The 18,265-nt window shown below is 36.9% G+C and overlaps 1 protein-coding gene across 12 annotated transcripts in view; it reads right to left on the bottom strand.

Moving 5' to 3' along the window:
• Positions 1-5,153: 5,153 nt before the first annotated feature.
• TIA1 (TIA1 cytotoxic granule associated RNA binding protein) overlaps positions 5,154-18,265 on the bottom strand; it is a 30,406-nt gene continuing 17,294 nt past the window's right edge. For 6 of the 12 annotated variants that reach the window (XM_081594479.1, XM_081594481.1, XM_081594484.1 and 3 more), the window contains 7 exons: positions 16,843-16,918; positions 10,777-10,885; positions 10,300-10,395; positions 10,121-10,205; positions 9,676-9,799; positions 8,688-8,833; positions 5,154-7,756 (listed from right to left, as the gene is read on the bottom strand). In XM_081594479.1, the coding sequence (XP_081450605.1) occupies positions 7,630-7,756; positions 8,688-8,833; positions 9,676-9,799; positions 10,121-10,205; positions 10,300-10,395; positions 10,777-10,885; positions 16,843-16,918 (763 nt within the window). In that variant the 3' untranslated portion in view covers positions 5,154-7,629. Of the gene's footprint in view, positions 7,757-8,687; positions 8,834-9,675; positions 9,800-10,120; positions 10,206-10,299; positions 10,396-10,643; positions 10,886-16,842; positions 16,919-17,617; positions 17,684-17,755; positions 17,829-18,265 lie in introns of those variants that run through there. The other 6 variants (XR_014083178.1, XM_081594486.1, XR_014083177.1 and 3 more) reach the window with 5 other exon arrangements.

Genomic DNA, 18,265 nt, shown 5'->3' with positions numbered 1-18,265 from the left:
AGACCTAAGAGTTCTGTCCTCAGTCCACTTTTTACTCTACTGTCTCTCTGGGTGACTGCCACTCCTTGGGTTGAACTACAGCCTAAATGCTGATGACTCCCATCTCTATTCCAGTCTGGATCTCCCTTCCAAATTCAACATCATTATCTACTGGATATTTCTACTTGAATGTGTTACGTGCCTACACCCCACATTTTGGAAGGTAGATCTCATAGAACTGGCCCTGGTTTGGTCCTTTAGTTTTAGCTCTTACCACCTCACAACCAGTATTTTAGGTGGTAGTACTATCAGCACACAGCAGAAAGCCATTTGTTTAAAATGAGATTGAGATAATTAAATTAATTAAATGATTTACTACCTACAGGGTATATATACAGCATTGAAGAAAACAGTCACCAGCTTTTAATGGGGAACACAGGTTTTAAAGATATAATCACATAAATACATAACTTAAAATTATGACAAATGCTCTAAAGGAAGACTATAAGATGACTTGAGAGGCTCCTGATTTAGATTGTGGGTAGAGAAAGGAAGAAGTTTTAGAGGAAGAGACATTTAGGTGGAGAGCTGAAGACAAACAGCAGACAGACAAGAGGCATTCACACGGCAGGGTTCTGCAATGGGAGTCCTGATCCCCAATCCACCCTGCTATGCCTCGCTTTGTGAAGCATTTGACCTGTGCCAGCTGGCTCAATATTAGGCTCTGCCAACAGAGGGAACTAGAGGAACATGCAAGGCAATGACAGGAAGGAATGTTCCTTATGGGTTCTGGTTCAATCTTTATATTCAGTGTGCAATCCAATGGATCAGTGTACAGAAGACCCAGGGGTGCTCCCCTCAGTGGTTCTCTGGACCTGTCCCCGTTGCACCCTCAGGCTACACTTTTCCTCAGTTACAGCTGCTTCTGTGGCAGTTTTGGCTGCACCAGCCTGTAACACCCTCAAAGGCTGACAGATAAAATACAGGACACCCAGTTAAACTTGGGATTCCAGTTAAACATCATATAACTTTTAGTATGTTTCATGTAATATTTGGGACTGTGCTTTCACTTGCTAAATCTGGCAACCCTAGCTCCCTCACCTGGTGGACCATTTCTAAAGATCAACTCTGGCCAATGGTAGGCAGCTCCTAAGGAACAGGTCTGGCCCACGCACATTTCTTACCAGGCTGCAGGTTCCTGTGATAATCAAGCCCACTTTGAAAAGGTTAGAAACTTCAAGTGCTCTCCTAAACCCTTAGCTTCTGCACTGTCCACTCTGCCCAGAAGTAGTAGCTTTTTTTTTTCTTTGCACTTGCAATTTTTGGACTCCTTCTAGGGGTTGACCATTTTTCACTATTTACACTAAAATTTCCCTTTTCAAATTTTAGTGGTGGTCTCTGTCTCCTGATAGGATTCTGATATATAAAGTGGCTTGCAGTGAAGTTGGGTAAGCACCGACTATACTTTAGAAGACAACTGCAGGCCGTATTAAAGATTTTGGTCATTGTTGCTCAGTCGTGTCAGACTCTTTGTGACCCCATGGACTGCTGCATGCCAGGCTTCCCTGTCCGTCACCATCTCCCGGAGTTTGTTCAAACTCATGTCCACTGAGTCAATGATGCCATCCAACCATCTCATCCTCTGTTGCCCCCTTCTCCTCCTGCCCTCAATCTTTCCCAGCATCATGGTCTTTTCCAAAGATATTAGATTACATCCTAAATATAATCTGAAGCAAAGACTTTCAAGAAGGGAAGAGTCATGATCAGATCTACATCTATAAAAGATTCCTTTGGGCTCTGATTCTGGTAGAAAGGTTAGCAGTCTGGTACCTGGATCTTTACCCTTTTCCTGGAAACCACAGGGAGCAATAAGGAAAACCTATGACCACAAACTCCCACAGACAGTATCTTCAGTGAAGCCAGGGATACAGAGAAAACTCAACACATTCCACATTGAGAAGAAGTGTGGTATTGGATGGGAGGCCAACCGAGTGCTGTGGGGGAAGGACAGGGAGTGAGGAGGGGGCCAGCAGTGGCAGACCTCAGAAATCACTTGCAAATATTCAGTCAGAGCCAAACCGTGCGTGGAGCCAGCTGTCGGAAGGACTGAACTAGTATGTGAGTGCTGGAAGAGGAGGGGGAGGGAAGATGTGTTAAGTGCCTAAAGGGTCCAGAGGAGATGTCTTTCAGAAAGCAAGTTAGGGGATCTCCTTGAAGACAAGAGTTTTGTCACTTAATGGAGCACATGAAGGAATCAAGGGCGCTCAGCTGGCACAGAACTTCTGAACAGGGCCTCATCCCAGAGAGGAACCATGGCTACGCTTTTAAGGAGACAATTCATTGTAGCCACAGAGGAGGGAGCTAAGAAACCCTGACAGGGTCTTTCCCCTTCATCCTCCTGCTGGTACTTGGTCTAGAAAAAACCAACCATTTCAAATATGAATAAACAGAAAGGAGTAAGCACAGCATTTGTACCAAGATTCTGTAATTAAAAATAAGAAAGACAGCAAAACTTACCCAGAGTTTCCCTGGAGAAAACTCACAAGAAAATGTTCCCATAAAGCAGTTGAAAATAATACACTGACATTCCAATGTAAATTTTAAAAATCTAATGAAGCAAATGCAGCTAAGAAATACAAGAATTCAGGGAAGAGCTGTCCCTAAAGTGAAACAGAAATTGGTAGAGTTTAGGAAACAGAAAAAAAAATTTTTTTTTTTCCAGAAATGAAGGTTACATTAAAAGGAACACCAGTGAGTCGGGATACCACAGGAAGCATATTAAGGAACAGAGATTAGAGATGAGAAACGCAGGGACTTCCCTGGCAGTCCAATGGTTAAGACTCCACGCTTCCAATGCAGGGGACGCGGGTTCGATCTTTGGTCAGGGAACTAAGATACCGTATGTCACGGTGCCAAAAAAAAAAAGCAAACGAAAAGATAAAAATAATTAAGAACAAATGATAGAAATCAATGACAGGCAGAGGAAATCCAACATACAACTGGAGTTGCCAAAGAAAACCAAAGCAGTGGAATAGTACAAATATTTATGAATATAATTCAGGAAAACAAGAAATATTAGCTTGGTGCGTGTACTTAGCTCAGGGAATGTTTCTTTTCTTACACAATGTCTTCCCTGGTTTGTCTCTTCCCATCTGCCTGATTTTCCAGTATTTAGTCTTCTCACATTCTCCATAGTTCTGTGAAACTTCTCACAATATACACCCCGACCTCTAGAGAGCCTTAAGTCTGGCCTGCTGACCATCAATCTGGATTGGCTGCCAGGTCTCTTCACAACTGTAATGCTAGGACTTCCTGTTATCTCACTCCTGTTTGATCCTGTTGCTAGATACTACATCGTATTTTTTTTCCTGACTTAATTCTTGTTCTGATGGAGTTTATCCAGTTTATCCCTGAGAATCAGTCTTCTATGAACTTACATATCTCGTCTTTATTCTATTGTGACCCATGACATAATTCATTTACACTTCTGAAAACAGTGCCCCACTGATTCCTAGGTTCAATGTTGTCATTGGGTATTTTTCTCAATCCTTTTTCTATCTGGTAAATTTTAGGATGGGCCCCTTAGAGGCTTGGCGTCCTAAAATTTCATAGTGGTATGGCTTCATATGGATCTTTCCTATTTATTGTGCAAACTCAACATTAGCCTTTCTTCAATCTTAAAACTCAAAAAAATCATCAGGGAAATTTTCCTTTATTTAATAAATTCTACCCACTCCCCTATTTTCTGTTTTCTTCTTGGAACACTTAATGATTTCATATTATAAACCTCCTCAATTGATCCATATTTATTTTTTCTAATTTTGATTTCTGTTCCAGAACATCTCCTTGTCTTTTAATACTCTCACTGAATGTATTTATTCTCATTTCTTGTTGTGACATTTTATCAGTATTCTGTTTTAATTTCTTGAATACAGTATAAGTTTTCAGATTCTTGAGAGTTGCTTTTTATTTAGTTCTACCTTTTGCAATCAAAGTTTTTCTCAATTTCTGGTGACCTTTGGCTGACTTCATTGAAAAGTGAAGCACTAAAAACCTGTTTGGAAGGTTTGTGTACATGGGCAGGGCTTACTGGTCAGCAAACTCCACTCGAAGAGGTCTGGTGGCCAGTTACTTTTCGGTTTTGTTGTTCGGTTGCTCAGTTGTGTCTGACTCTTTGCGATCCCATGGACTATAGCATGCCAGGGTTCCCTGTCCTTCACCACCTCCTGGAGCTTGCTCAAACTCATGTCCACTGAGTCGGTGAGGACCCTCAGATATCAGCATCTGTCTTTTCACTCAAGAGCAGCTTAGTATTTCCACAGTAGGAGCCTCTAAATCTTGCGTGTTTAAGTATGGTTATTGGTCTTCTAGAGCTGAAAACAGATAAGCTAGGGATCTCATTTATCTAGTATGTAAATCTGCTTAACTCCTACTTTCTGTGCAGTAACTCATTTAAGCATATTAACCCTGAGTCAAAAATCTACTTTTTCCTTTTTTAGGTGAATTACTATTAGAATAACTTCAGCCTCCAACTTCAGAGGCCATAATGTAAAGTACTACTCAACTAAGACTCATTCATATACATTTTACTCAAGGTTCTTAAATTAAAATTTGTGGTTTTAGAGGTATGTTCTTCAAGTTCTAAACAGTCAAAATGTAGTCACTGGAAAAAAGGCAATAACCCTGTACACAAAGATTCTGTCTTTAGAAATCATCACTCTTTCATTGAAAGGGTTTGCTCTTTATTTCCTACAAACACAGTTTATTTTTCCAATTCAACTGTAACCTCAAGAGCACCCTGTAGCTCTTAGTAAACTCAACTCTAATTCTCTACGCAAACTAGTCCTTATCAACCGTCTTTTCCAAAGCAATAGAACTCTTAACATACATACAAAAGGAAGCTGAGCAAGCACAGAAACAAAACAAGAATAAAACTAGAATGTGAGTCTCATTTTCCACAGGGAGAGAATATCAACAAGGAAAATGAGATCCTGATTTCATATAATAAGTTTTCTATAGCAATTCTTTGCAGTATCCCAATGCAAAGCATGGTTTCTGGAATAAGATTAAAAAGAAATCTAACAAATACCTGAGTGAATATAACAATATGGCTAGACCAAAAAGAAAAAAAAAAAATCTCACACACAATAATCACTGCAAGAAGATCCCAAAGGTTATAGAAAACATAAAGGAACTTTAATATCCAAACAGTCAGGGCAATGAATACTGGATTAATGAACCCCTTAAGTGTGAATCACTTCAGGTTCTTTACAGTACCAGATGTATTTTAAAGTAAAATCTGAATGTATATTGCAGAGAATGAATTCATTTTAAAGACTGTAATTTCCTTACCGGATACTAATACCAGTATGATTTTTAGACTGTAAATTTTTTAAATGATTTAACACTGAGAATAAGATTTAAAGCAAAGTTAGCAATGTTCCTGAATTGCAAATTTGTTCAGTAGTAACCCTTTGAGTAATACTACTTTCTTCTCAAAAAGTAGTCTGTACATTTTAGAATTGTGCAATAAAAAATATTGGCTAATAAAAAGTATTACTTGAGATAGTCAAAATGAAAGGAAAACTACACTTTTGCTTAGATTATTTATGCCCAAATAATTTACCCTGCAGTCCACAGATGTATAGGACATAAATTTTTTTTGAATAAGAGAAAAACAACGAGGGTCCTAAAACAGGAACATAAACCAGAAGAATCTAAAAACAGCATCCTGTTATTTCATTTTTTGAGTATTTCATTTAAGCTGCTTTTGGTTGCATGCCCTGATCTGTAGAAGTTAACAAGGAAATAAAATTTCCAAGTGTTTACAACTGCATAGAATTGAGCCCCAGAGAATTACACATTTAAGAGCTGTCTTTCCTGGGCTCTGGTTTACTGGAGTATTGGCTTAGAGACCAGTTCAGGCTCCTTTGCTGCTACCTGCAGAATACAGGCCAGGAATCTCTTAAGATTCCATGGGCCTTTTCTGTTCCTAAACAAAACATGGGAGCTCTCTGGTCTTAAAAAGAACAACCAAGCATCCAAATAGGTATAGTGGGGATCCTTTCCCTTTGTGAGTCAAACAGGAGAGTTTGTGACTTTTATTGAAAACAAAACAAAACAAAATCTCCCACAATTGTTCTACGAGACTCTGAAATGTACTAGAAATTTAAAAACTAGAACAATGCCATCAAAGATTAAACTTCTTAATGCTTGGAGCCAACCCAAAATAATAAAACTAGGAACTCCAGGAAAACAGGTACCAAAAGAATCAAAGTAATGATTGCACTGAGGATTCTCCTCTTGGAAGGCGGTTTAAGGAGGTAGGATTTCAAGGGTTTTTGTATTTTTTTGTTTATCTTTTGGCCTCTGAACATTTTAAAAATGCTTTGCCCGGCTGGTCATTCAGGCTAATTTTGGAGTTCACAAGGAACCCCATGCCTGACATAAGGATATTCTACAGTTTCACAGCTATCATTTGTACATATTAAAATCAAGTTGATTTACTCTTTTTGAGTAAATATAACTAGAATATGGCAAATTAATATATTTTTACATACAACTTTGTGTCTCAAAATTCTTGAAAAACAAGAGCTGATGACTTTGTATTCAAAGACTACCAAAGTGTGTATTTGATATTCACATGCAAACAAAACTTTATAAATCTCCTGTCGACTCTGCATGATGCCTTTAAGGAGGAAATGACATACAAAGTTTGGTAACTGTGCAAAATATTAAATTGCTAAAACATTTTACATAATGAAATAATACATGTAAATATAGAAGTTGACGTATGAAATTAACATGGGTTCATAAGAACTTATCACATTTCAGAGATTTTCTTTAGTAACAAGTTTTTGTTTTTATAATTCCTGGTACACAGCAAAGTTTATCACAGAAGATAAAAACCCTTTTAAACAGATTCAACAGGGAATTCTTGAGGCACCTTCTCATATAAAACACAAGATGAATACAATTATCAATCCATCTGAGAAAAGTTTTCAATCTAAATGAACATCATTTTTTTTCCCATTTAAGTGTATTTTACAGAACTTTAATAAGGCAAGACAAATTTGTGAAAAAATGTAGATACAAAAATGATGTAAACTAATAATTTATATTTAAAAACGGCAGAGGAAAACAGTGGCGATGGGACAGCTCAAACAATGCCTATTTCAAAAAAACCTAAAACAGAATTGTGCATTAGCTGAAGATTACAAAGAACTTCTAGACTCTGCACAGTTTTGGTTTTTCTTTTTTTTTACATCTTTATATTACATGTTTTAAATCATATCAGGAATGCAAACTAGAACTGCACACTACTTCAGTGGAAAAAAGTTCAACATTGTGCAATTTTCTGCCTCAATTTTAAAAAAGTGGCAGCAATCCCTGCATTTGTATTTGAAACAAGGATCTGAGAAACTTTATCAAAAAAGGTAATGAAGGCAAAAATTGGCAGACATCCAGCATCTTGTTTCTTTTTAAAACAATGTGGATGATAAGTAATTTCATGATTGAAAAATGAATCTTTTAAATAAATACACTGTATCTGACATTTGCACTGACTGATTTGATAAATCTGTAAGTAAACAACGGCTTTACTACTCCCTGTAGCCTTAAGCCCCTGACTTTAGATTCTGGAGTCCTTTTTCACTGGGTTTCATACCCTGCCACTCGGTACCCTGCAGGCTGATTAGGCATCATGCTGCCATTCTGTCCTGGAGGTGGCTGCACTCCATAATTTGGTCCCATCCATGGTGGAGAAGACTGTGTCTGACTGGTGGAGAATGTGAAAGAAGCAGAGGGGAAGGGAAATCCACTGATTAAAATAAAATGTAATGCCAAGAAGAAATTACACATATGTGGGAAATATCCTTTTTCTTAAGCCCAAATATAAGAATAATTGTTATGTCAGAGAAAGCAAAGGCAAAAGGTTTTTTCTTTTAAAAATAAGCATCCATGTGGCTTTAATTTGTACGGTTTAATTCTGTTAGTTTTACTACAGCTAAGAAAATACCCTTTATCTATAAACATTTATTCCCTTTGAATTCATAAAAACTCATCTCTAATTTCAGAACTGTTCTCCTGGGGTTTGACATATGTTGAACAAGCCACTGTCTCAAAGAATCTTGATCATCTGGTATAATACGGACTTGCATTTATATTACTCAAAGAAGAAATTAAAATATTTATTAGTATATGTAAGCTTATAAATATTTCAGCATAACAAGATTCATTTTAAATAAAAACTGCAAAGTGTTTTTCAGAAATTTAAATAAAATCGCATAATTCAGGATGTATAGAGAAGTTTTTGTATAACAATGTATGAATAAACCCTCTGCACAGGAAAAAAGCCTAATGAATAAAGCAACTAGGATCAAAATAACTGTATCCAAGAAAGGCTAGTGACCATTAGTCACATAAAAACCTTAACAACTATTAAGTTCCTATTTCTTACTTAAATATTTGTTGAGTCATTCAAGCATTACCAAAGTCCTTATAATGCTGGTTATAAATCAAAGCAACACATTTGCAGGCAATTTTTTAAAGATATACACTTAAAACTATAATGTAAAAGACTTTCTAAGTCCTTCAAAGGCTACGCTTTAGATAGAAGGCCACATTACCTGCTAATTACTTAAAATCTCTTCTTAAGTTCTTGACATTTTCAAAGGTTAATAATGAAGGAAAAGAACAAGTGTGCTTACTTAAATCCTTGCTGGTTCCACGGCTGGCCATACATTCCATATGCAGGTACTTGCCAACCATTTGGCATATACTGGCCAATTTGTTGAGCATTCCCATACCACTGGCCCCACTGGCCATAAGCTTGTGGATATCCAATTTGATTTTGCTGTTAAGTAAAGTTATAACAGATAACTTAGTATTATTTGAAATTATAGGTGCATATACAGTCCTTATATACCACAAATACATAGCCATAACACATAGGGTCATCATTACAATGACAACTAAAGGATAAGCAAAAGTAAGTTGTCACTGCTAAAAAACTGCGAGGTCATACTGCTTCAACTCTACAGTGATGCTCTAAATGCCATATTCTTTGAGCCAGCAGGTAATGGCCTAGAAATAAATATTAAACTCAGGATAACATTTAAGTGTTTTGTAAATTATCCATATGACTGTTTCCTTTAGATAAGGAAGATATGAAGACTATGCTTATATTCAGTTTACTTAAGAAAGTTATATAGTTTAGGATTTTCTCAATCCTATCTTAATGTTACATTTACTATTTCCTCATAGAAATGTTTGTGGGATCAAGTTTGAACTACTAGAGCTGCCTGGAAAAACAAAGGTGGCAAAATCTAGAAGAAAACACCAAAGTCCTAAATATATTTATAGCTTTTGTTTCAACTGAATTCAAACATGCTTGTGAGTTCTCCGAATAGTACGTAAGTCTACTAAGAATTAGAAAAAAATTTAATACCCTGTTAGGTTTGTCAGAACATTTTAAAATCCACTGTGGTGTGAGCATGAGTCAGTTGAGGCAGTCACATTCATCATGTCACCACTGCATCCATGAACCATCACTCTGGAACTATAATATTATACATGTAGGAAGAGCCCCTATATGCCATCATTGTAGCTAGAAACATTAACAAGGATTATTAACAATTTCATTTAAAAATACCTATTAGCCCAGCCATTACTTTGCAAAGTCAAGAACCCTCTCACCTGTTGCACAGGATTTATCATATCGAGAGTTTCTTTGCCCCAATAGCATTTCACAACGTGGCCTTCAATGGTAGTTCCATTAACAGAAACAATTGCATGTGCTGCACTTTCATGGGAATTGAACCTATTGAAAATAATATGAAGAATTACAATATACACTGTTTAAGGTACTTATACATAAAACATATTTGAAAAAATCAAACTGGGCCTGAGGTAAAACAGGAATTTAATATAAGAGAATAAAATGGCTTCATTTTTTGGAGAAACTTGTCTTAATAGAAAATGATTTGCCTTTGTATTGGAAGGAAGGAGTTATTGCGGCGAATTTAATAAAAGCTAGAGAAATTTCTATTTCTTTATAACCAAAGTAAATTTTAAAGAAAATCACTAAGTTAAAAGTTCAAAAAGATCTGGAGGTAAAAGTTTTTTTAAAAACCACACATACCGAACAAAAGAATATCCTTTATCTGGAAAGACTCGAATTTCCATTATTTGTCCAAATGGTGAAAAAGTCTGACGCATTAGTTGTTCTGTTAGATGAAAACCAAAACCGCATTAAAATCCTACAAATATCAAGTACTTCAAAATTAATCTTAAGATGCCACATAGGTAAAGATGCCATACCTGTTAGCCCAGAAGTGACGCCTCCACAGTACACAGTACAGTTGCTTGGACTGGACTGATTTACGACTTCATCGTATGATAGTTGTTTGGTGTTTGCTGGGGAGAAAAGTTTAATATTTTTAGTTCACGAAATGTTCAGAAAGAATAAAGCGATATAACTACACTATTGTAATGGTAATATTTATCTTGATCAAAATGCTTGTTTAATACATATTACAGTTTGATTAAGGATTAAACCTCCCCGAAGAATGTCTAAATATTACTCAATATTTTCTGATTAATAGGAGACTTGACATTAGAGATATTACTTATTATTTATAATTACAAAAATGAAAACTAAGTACATTTTTGAACAGTAGTCTTGATTTGCTTCTCATCTATTTCTGCAATAAGTCTCCGGGAACAGCTCTAACATTTAAAATCTAGTGTTTTTTCCTCCAAAATTCCACATTTCCTTTTCTTCTCCAATACACCTACACTCATATGTACTCTTTGGAGCTGGAGGCTTTCGGGTTGCCCAGTTAGTTCTGATTTGTCTTCCACCAAGCCACTGGCCACCCATCTGTTGAATGGCGTTTTCAGCATCCTGTTCCACACAACATTAGAAATAACAAAGAAGCCACTATTAGTTGATGTTAAACAACTGTTAGCAAAAGAGAAAACTCATGGTTGCTTTCCACAAATGTTTTCTTAATGAAATACTTTATGATATACACAATATATGACAGCTTTCCTAAAATACAATGGTGGTTTTGTTTATTTTACAATGGTGCTTTTAAACTGTCTTTCTTTTACCTCATAAGGGCTTTTGGGGATTTTAATCACCTGAAAGACTTGAGCCCAAAAGCCCTTGTGAGGTAGCCATTGTCAAGTTCACGTAACAACCCAGACTATTATGGATGAAAATCTCACTTTATACAATCCAACAAGCTTTCAACAATAGTGTTTGGTTACTCATTCATCTTACAAGCAAATACTGAGCAGTCATCATGTTCTAGACAGCAGTTAACATTAAGTGCTGGGAATACAGTCAAAGAGGCAGACACGGTCTCTGCTGCCATGGAGCTTCCATTTTTTGGAGGGGACAAATAAAGTAATTATTAGTGTGGTAAGTGCCATGACAGAAACAAAAGGCTGAGAGCAAGAATATGCCACGCTGAGATACAGGGATGGGAATCTACCTTAGGGCAGCACGATTAGGGAAGGTCTCTTAGAAATGACTTTTAAGCTGAAACAAGAGGAAAAGGAGCTAGAAAAGTCAAAAACCCAGAGTGTTCCTGGTAGAGGGAAAACCACTGCAAAGTGTGTTAAGGCAGGCAAGAGTTTGGTACACATCTAAAAGAAGCATGTGAAACACGACTAGTTTCACTGGAATCTAGTGTGCCAAAAAGAAAAGTGTGAGAAGAAAAAACTGATTATTTTAAGTAAGAGAGTATCATGATCCAATGTATGTCTTAAGGCCATCCTTATGTTTTAAGGAGAACAGTTTGGGGAGATAAGACAATAAAAAAATACTTTATAAGACCAATGTAATATTCAGAATAAAAAAGAATGTTGGTGACCAGGACTAATACAGTGAAGTCACTCAGTCGTGTCCGACTCTTTGCGACCCCATGAATCGCAGCACGCCAGGCCTCCCTGTCCCTCACCAACTCCCGGAGTCTACCCAAACCCATGTCCATCGAGTTGGTGATGCCATCCAACCATCTCATCCTCTGTTGTCCCCTTCTCCTCCTGCCCCCAATCCTACCCAGCATTAGAGTCTTCTCCAAATGAGTCAACTCTTCGCATGAGGTGGCCAAAGTATTGGAGTTTCAGCTTCAACATCAGTCCTTCCAATGAACACCCAGGATTGATCTCTTTTAGGATGGATTGATTGGATCTCCTTGCAGTCCAAGGGACTCTCAAGAGTCTTCTCCAACACCACAGTTCAAAAGCATCAATTCTGCGGCGCTCAGCTTTCTTCACCATCCAACTCTCACCTCCATACATGACCACTGGAAAAACCATAGCCTTGACTAGACAGACTTTTGTTGGCAAAGTAATGTCTCTGCTTTTCAATATGCTATCTAGGTTGGCCACAACCTTCCTTCCAAGGAGTAAGCGTCTTTTAATTTCATGGCTGCAATCACCATCAGCAGTGATTTTGGAGCCCAGAAAAATAAAGTCTGACACTGTTTCCACTGTTTCCCCATCTATTTCCCATGAAGTGATGGGACCAGATGCCATGATCTTAGTTTTCTGAACGTTGAGCTTTAAGCCAACTTTTTCACTCTCCTCTTTCACTTTCATCAAGAGGCTCTTTAGTTCTTCTTCACTTTCTGCCATAAGGGTGGTATCATCCGCATATCTGAGGTTATTGATATTTCTCCCGGCAATCTTGATTCCAGCTTGTGTTTCTTCCAGCCCAGCGTTTCTCATGATGTACTCTGCATATAAGTTAAATAAGCAGGGTGACAATATACAACGTTGACATACTCCTTTTCCTATTTGTTAGTTAAGTGTGAAGTAAATGGAGCTGCAGATGTAAGATTCAGAGCCATGAAGAAAGACTGAAGAGAAAAGAAAGCATCCTAGATAGAGCCCTGAAAAAGAGCAAAATGTGAAAACTGGATAAAGGAGAAATTGCGAGCTAAGGTGACTAAGAAGGAATAGCTAGTGATGAAGGAAGAAACCCACAACAATGTACTGTCAGAGAGCCAAGCAAGCAGAAATCTATAGGTGAACTTGAAAAGAGTAGGCTTGGTACAGAATAAGAATAAAGCCAACTTAAGAGTAGATGGAAAAGGACGTGGGGTTCAGCTTTGGTTTGCCTATGTCAAATGTGGGCTTAACCTAGCACAAAAGAACAGGTAAATTTAAGGCTAAAAGCTGTCCTTGAGACACATAAAAAGGAAATGATTCTTCTTAAAAAAGAAACAAATATTGCTTTCCACACTAACCAGTCTGAACTCCATAGCTGGTTGAACTGTGTCGCTTAAATTTATATGAAGTCCTATCTATCCAGCCTCATAACTGTGAAAGCGACCTCATTTGCATTTGAAATAGGGTCTTTGCAGGTATATTAGTTAAGATGTGGTCATACAAGTTAGGGTGGGCCCTTTTAAAGAAGGGCTGTTATAAGAAGATGAGAAGTTAACAAGGACACACACAGAGGAAAGAGGGTCATGTGAAGACAAAGGTAGAGACTGGAGTAATGCAGCTACAAGTCAAGGATGCCAAGGATTGCCAGTTACTACCAGAAACTAAAGAGGGAAGGAAGGATACTTCCAGCGTCTCCAGATGGAGCATGGCCATGATGACAACCTGATTCTGGACTTCTATCCTCTACAACTTAGAGAATCTTTTTATTGTTCTAAGTCATTCAGCTACTTTGATACAGCAGCCCTAGAAAACAAATATAATTACATGCTCATATACAACTACAGGAAAGACTTCCTCCACTGTAACAGGAGGAAGAGGGAGAAGGTGAGAGCATTTAATGTAGGTTTGGTGGTAGAAAGCTGAAGGAATTTCTGTATGATAGCTTTTACTTTCTCATTTGAAGCTCTGGGTGATGATGGAGAAAAAGAGTGAGGAATATTTGAGGAGAAATGAGGGAGCATGAAATAAGTTTTTCAAAGAACAGGAAATCAATTTTACTAGAAAAACACAGGTTTACAAAGACAGTACCATGTATTTATCTATGTGTAACTGCTAAATTAGAAGTGAAACGAGCTGACTCAATTTCTATCTAGCAACAGTTACTTCAGAGTAGGCAGGGAGGTATGTTCAACCAGTACTGGAGTTTGCCTAGGACACACAACACAGGAGAGGCAAGGGAGCCAGGGGCAATCGCAATCAGTGCTGTGGCACTTCGCAACACCAGAGAATGGCTGCCAATCACATAGCACAAATTTACAGAAACTAAAATATAAATTTGGGAAGATCAAATTGTATCACTTATTCAAAGTTATATACCTCTTGTGTGATGGCTGTCAGGATTATCAGGATTATAATCCATGTCTGGTAACTACAGAGGTCACACACAGACATCCTCTGCTATATCTGACTTTCATACTAACTATGCATTTAATAGTGACATATAGCAGGGGAATATATTCCATAATCCCAAATGCAAAAAAGTGCGTTTTTACTCCACCCAAAGCCCTCAACCTATATCACCAAGTATCACAAAACATTGACAACCTATTTATCAATCCTTTAAGGTAAATGTGGCTATCAATTCATTGCATGAGGTATTCTTCTACCTTCCTTAAATATTATGCTGTGATTAACAGTAAAGCTTTAAGAACTAGTTACAGGCTCATAGTTTTTATTTTCTCATCTCCTTTTACACCTGGTAGATGGGACCATACATGACAGAGCTTTTACATCTTCACTTCTCAATATGCTTTACCATTTGCAATTTTTCTTCTAATATACAGATGTTTCCTGACCTCTTAGATTAATACCTGCTTCTTAGAAGACAGTCACTTCATGAGAGGAAGATGATAGTTATAAAAGAATCTGGTTGAAAGATACGATGCCACTGTGCAAACAGCTGACACACAATTAAAATGCATTCTACCTTCTTTTGTTTTAACTTAAAAGCCATGTTAAGGACTTCCTGGGTGGCGCAGTGGATAAGAATCTGCCCACCAATGTGGAGGACATGGGTTCGATCCCTGGTCCGGGAAGATTTCACATGCTGCGGAGCAACTAATCCCGTGTGCCACAACTCCTGAAATCTTCGTGCTCGAGGGTCTGCAACAAAAAGTTGTGCCCCCCACACTCCACAACTAGAGAAAGCCCTCTTGCACCAATAAAGACCTGGTACAGATATGAATTAAGAAAAAAAAAGGCCATGTTAACATTTTTAGGGCTGATTTTTTATTTGAAAAGTAAATTTTGGAAAAGTAAAATGGCTGCAAGCTGGCTGTTACAGTGAGTATCTGCATAGGGAGGAATAACCAGACATTAGTTTCAATATAAGCAGACACGAACTAGAAAATGTAAGACAATTTGACACTAGTTGGCATAACTGCAGATGTTTTTAAAAACTCAGAAGGAACTGGTACAATAAATGATGCTTATAAATTTCACCTGAAGTTATCAAGAAATGATACCTATTTCAAATACTCCCTTTACTAAAGAAAATCCTTTCTAAAACACATTTCATAGTATCAGAAATTTTAATGGCTCATTCTAAGGCACTCTTGCACAAAAAACACAGTATTTTTGCACATATCACTGGCAAACAATCGTAACATAGAGGCAAGACAATAAAATCAAAGGTTAATGAAACCTGAGTGTATAATCCAGGATTAATGCATATAAATTCTCCTACCATCCACCTCTACATTTTTAGAAGTGTGATATCTCTGCTTTAATTGTTTGGAATCTTGAGTCATCACACTAAAAAAACTATTCACTTGAATTAGTAATATAGTTACAAGGTTCAAACTTCAGATAGTACAATACAGCTAGAAGTTTCTTGCCCTCCTGCCCATGTGCCTCTCATTACCTAGCCCACAAACAGGAAATCTTACAAGTGTTTTGTTAATCTCTGCAGGGGGAATGCAGGGGGAAAGAAATCACCCCCACCCCGCTCCCTGCCACGCACACACATATAATATGCTGTCTTCTTTACACAAAAAAGTTTTTTTACCTGACAATATCCCATGGAAATCTTTCCATAACCAGGACTTACAGAGGTTCTTCATTCATTTTCCTTTTGTAAACAGCACAGTATTACATTATATGGAGAACATACCAAAGATTTTATCCAGCTGTCATAAATATAAGCCTTTCTTTCTCTATACCCTCCTTTCACCTCTCATTTGACAAACTATGCTATCCTTCCTTTTCTCTGCAAAACTCAGAAACTTCAAGTCTATGCAAATCCATGTTCAATAGTGTTTACTGGATGAAGGAAATGATGAGACATTTTCAAATACATTAATATACTATTTTTAGAAAAATTCCCACCCACCAGAACATTTTATTAGTTACTTTTAAATTAACATGGGAATATAAAACAGGGAGAAAACAAATCAAATATATAAATAAGATACTCAATATCTATCCTATCTTTGGATGATGATTTAAACACCTCTACTTTTTATATCCTGAAAACATTTTCTCAGTACTTTGCACGCATCAGGTGCTAAATACATGTGCTTAGTTGCTCAGTTGTGTCCATCTCTTTATGAGCCCATGGACTGTAGCCTGCCAGACCCCTTTGTTCATGGGATTCTCCAGGCAAGAATACTTGAGTGAGCGGCCATTCCCTTTTCCAGGGGATCTTCCCGACCCAAGGATCGAACCCCAGTCTCCTGCATTGCAGGGGGATTCTTTACCATCTGAGCCACCAGGGAAGCCCAAGGTGCTAAATAAATGTTGACTAAATAACCAAACAGGAGAAAGAAGGTATCCTCCAGTAAGAGTACTAATTATCAGTGATATGAACAAATGGTATATGACAGAAATGAATAATTGAAATGAAATGAACGTTTTTGTTCTTTCTTCTAATACTGCACATGCACTTTTTATTGAGCTCACCCATTTGTTGAAAAAGGAGACAAAGCCATATCCCTTAGACTTTCCTGTCGCCATGTCTTTTACCACTCGGGCATCTCTGAAATCAGAAACAATCAGAAGTTTAGGTTTGCAAACTCTCCTCTGGATATCAAGTGAGAATTTCATACACAACTCATTTTCATGTTTCATCTTCATTAAAATGAACCTTTAATACAAATTTACCTTTTATTCTATAAAATTTATCATGTATTAGCAAATTAGGCTTAATTTTATAAACATGCAAATCAAAAACTTCTTAAATATATATGTATACACTTTACAGAAACTGCCTCCCACTTCAAAAAGTTTTTACATTTTTAAATATTAAGCATGGTAAAAGCAGCTATTCACATGAATTACTTAACTTATAGGGTTCACTGGCACACTAAATGAATGGCTTTCTTTAACCATGCAATTTATAACTTGCTATTTTATACTATATACTACCTAATCATTAAAAAATTAAAATAGAAAACTGGAAACTAAAAGAATGAAGAAGTTGTATATTCCCTAAATCAATTAATTTTTTTCATTTTCTCAGATCAGTTCACACCCCCCTTCTGAACTATGGGTAAATTTTGAGAACTTGACATTTTCAGAAATTGAAGAAAAATACTAGACACACACTTTAGTCTTATTCTATATAAGAAAAGATTTTACACTAAATTCTAAAATAGCAATCATATAAGATTGATTGGAAACTACAAGATATAAAAGCAAAATTTTAAAAAGTCAGAAAGTAAAAAAGCACGCCAACATTTATCCACTGTGAACCGTAGCTTGTAGTTAGCCAGGGCAATTCTGTCCATTCTTCAGAGATACTCTGCAAAATAACCAGAGCCCTATTATTTGAGATTGAGTGAAAAACCCAGCCATGATAGCTAAAACTCCATACCTCAAAAAATTGGACTCAAATTGTGCTTCGCAGGCAATCTGCTTTTAAGTTAGCCAGGTATGTCACAATGCTTGTTCTCTCAGGACACATGAACAAAACAGGCACTTTCACAACAAAAACCCAAGTCAGAAAGCCATGCAATATAATTTTATATTAAAGTATACATAAGCATATTTTGATAAATTTAGGAGTGATTTATTAAGTGCTTAGGGTCAAAATGACAAAGAGGTGATGGTGAAAGAGGAAAACTAATGCAAGTCACTTCTCAATATGTAAAAATACTTATGGTACACATGCATTTAATTTAAAGCTGATTCTACAGCAAAATCTGTTAGACTACCCTAAACTCAAGGAACAGGAAAAATTTAAACTGTATAAATTAGGGAAAGAAAGTGCTATAATTTTTATACAAAATATTTTAATAGGCCAACATTTACTACACAACTTTTATAAATCAAGCACTGTTGTTTAGAATCTACAGACAATACCTGACTATCATGAGAACCTCTC

The sequence above is a fragment of the Giraffa tippelskirchi genome, chromosome 4 (assembly GCF_054371585.1).
Source record: "Giraffa tippelskirchi isolate mGirTip1 chromosome 4, T2T-mGirTip1v1.2.pri, whole genome shotgun sequence".
Taxonomy (NCBI): Eukaryota; Metazoa; Chordata; class Mammalia; order Artiodactyla; family Giraffidae; genus Giraffa; species Giraffa tippelskirchi.
This window is presented reverse-complemented; position numbering and strand designations above follow the sequence as displayed.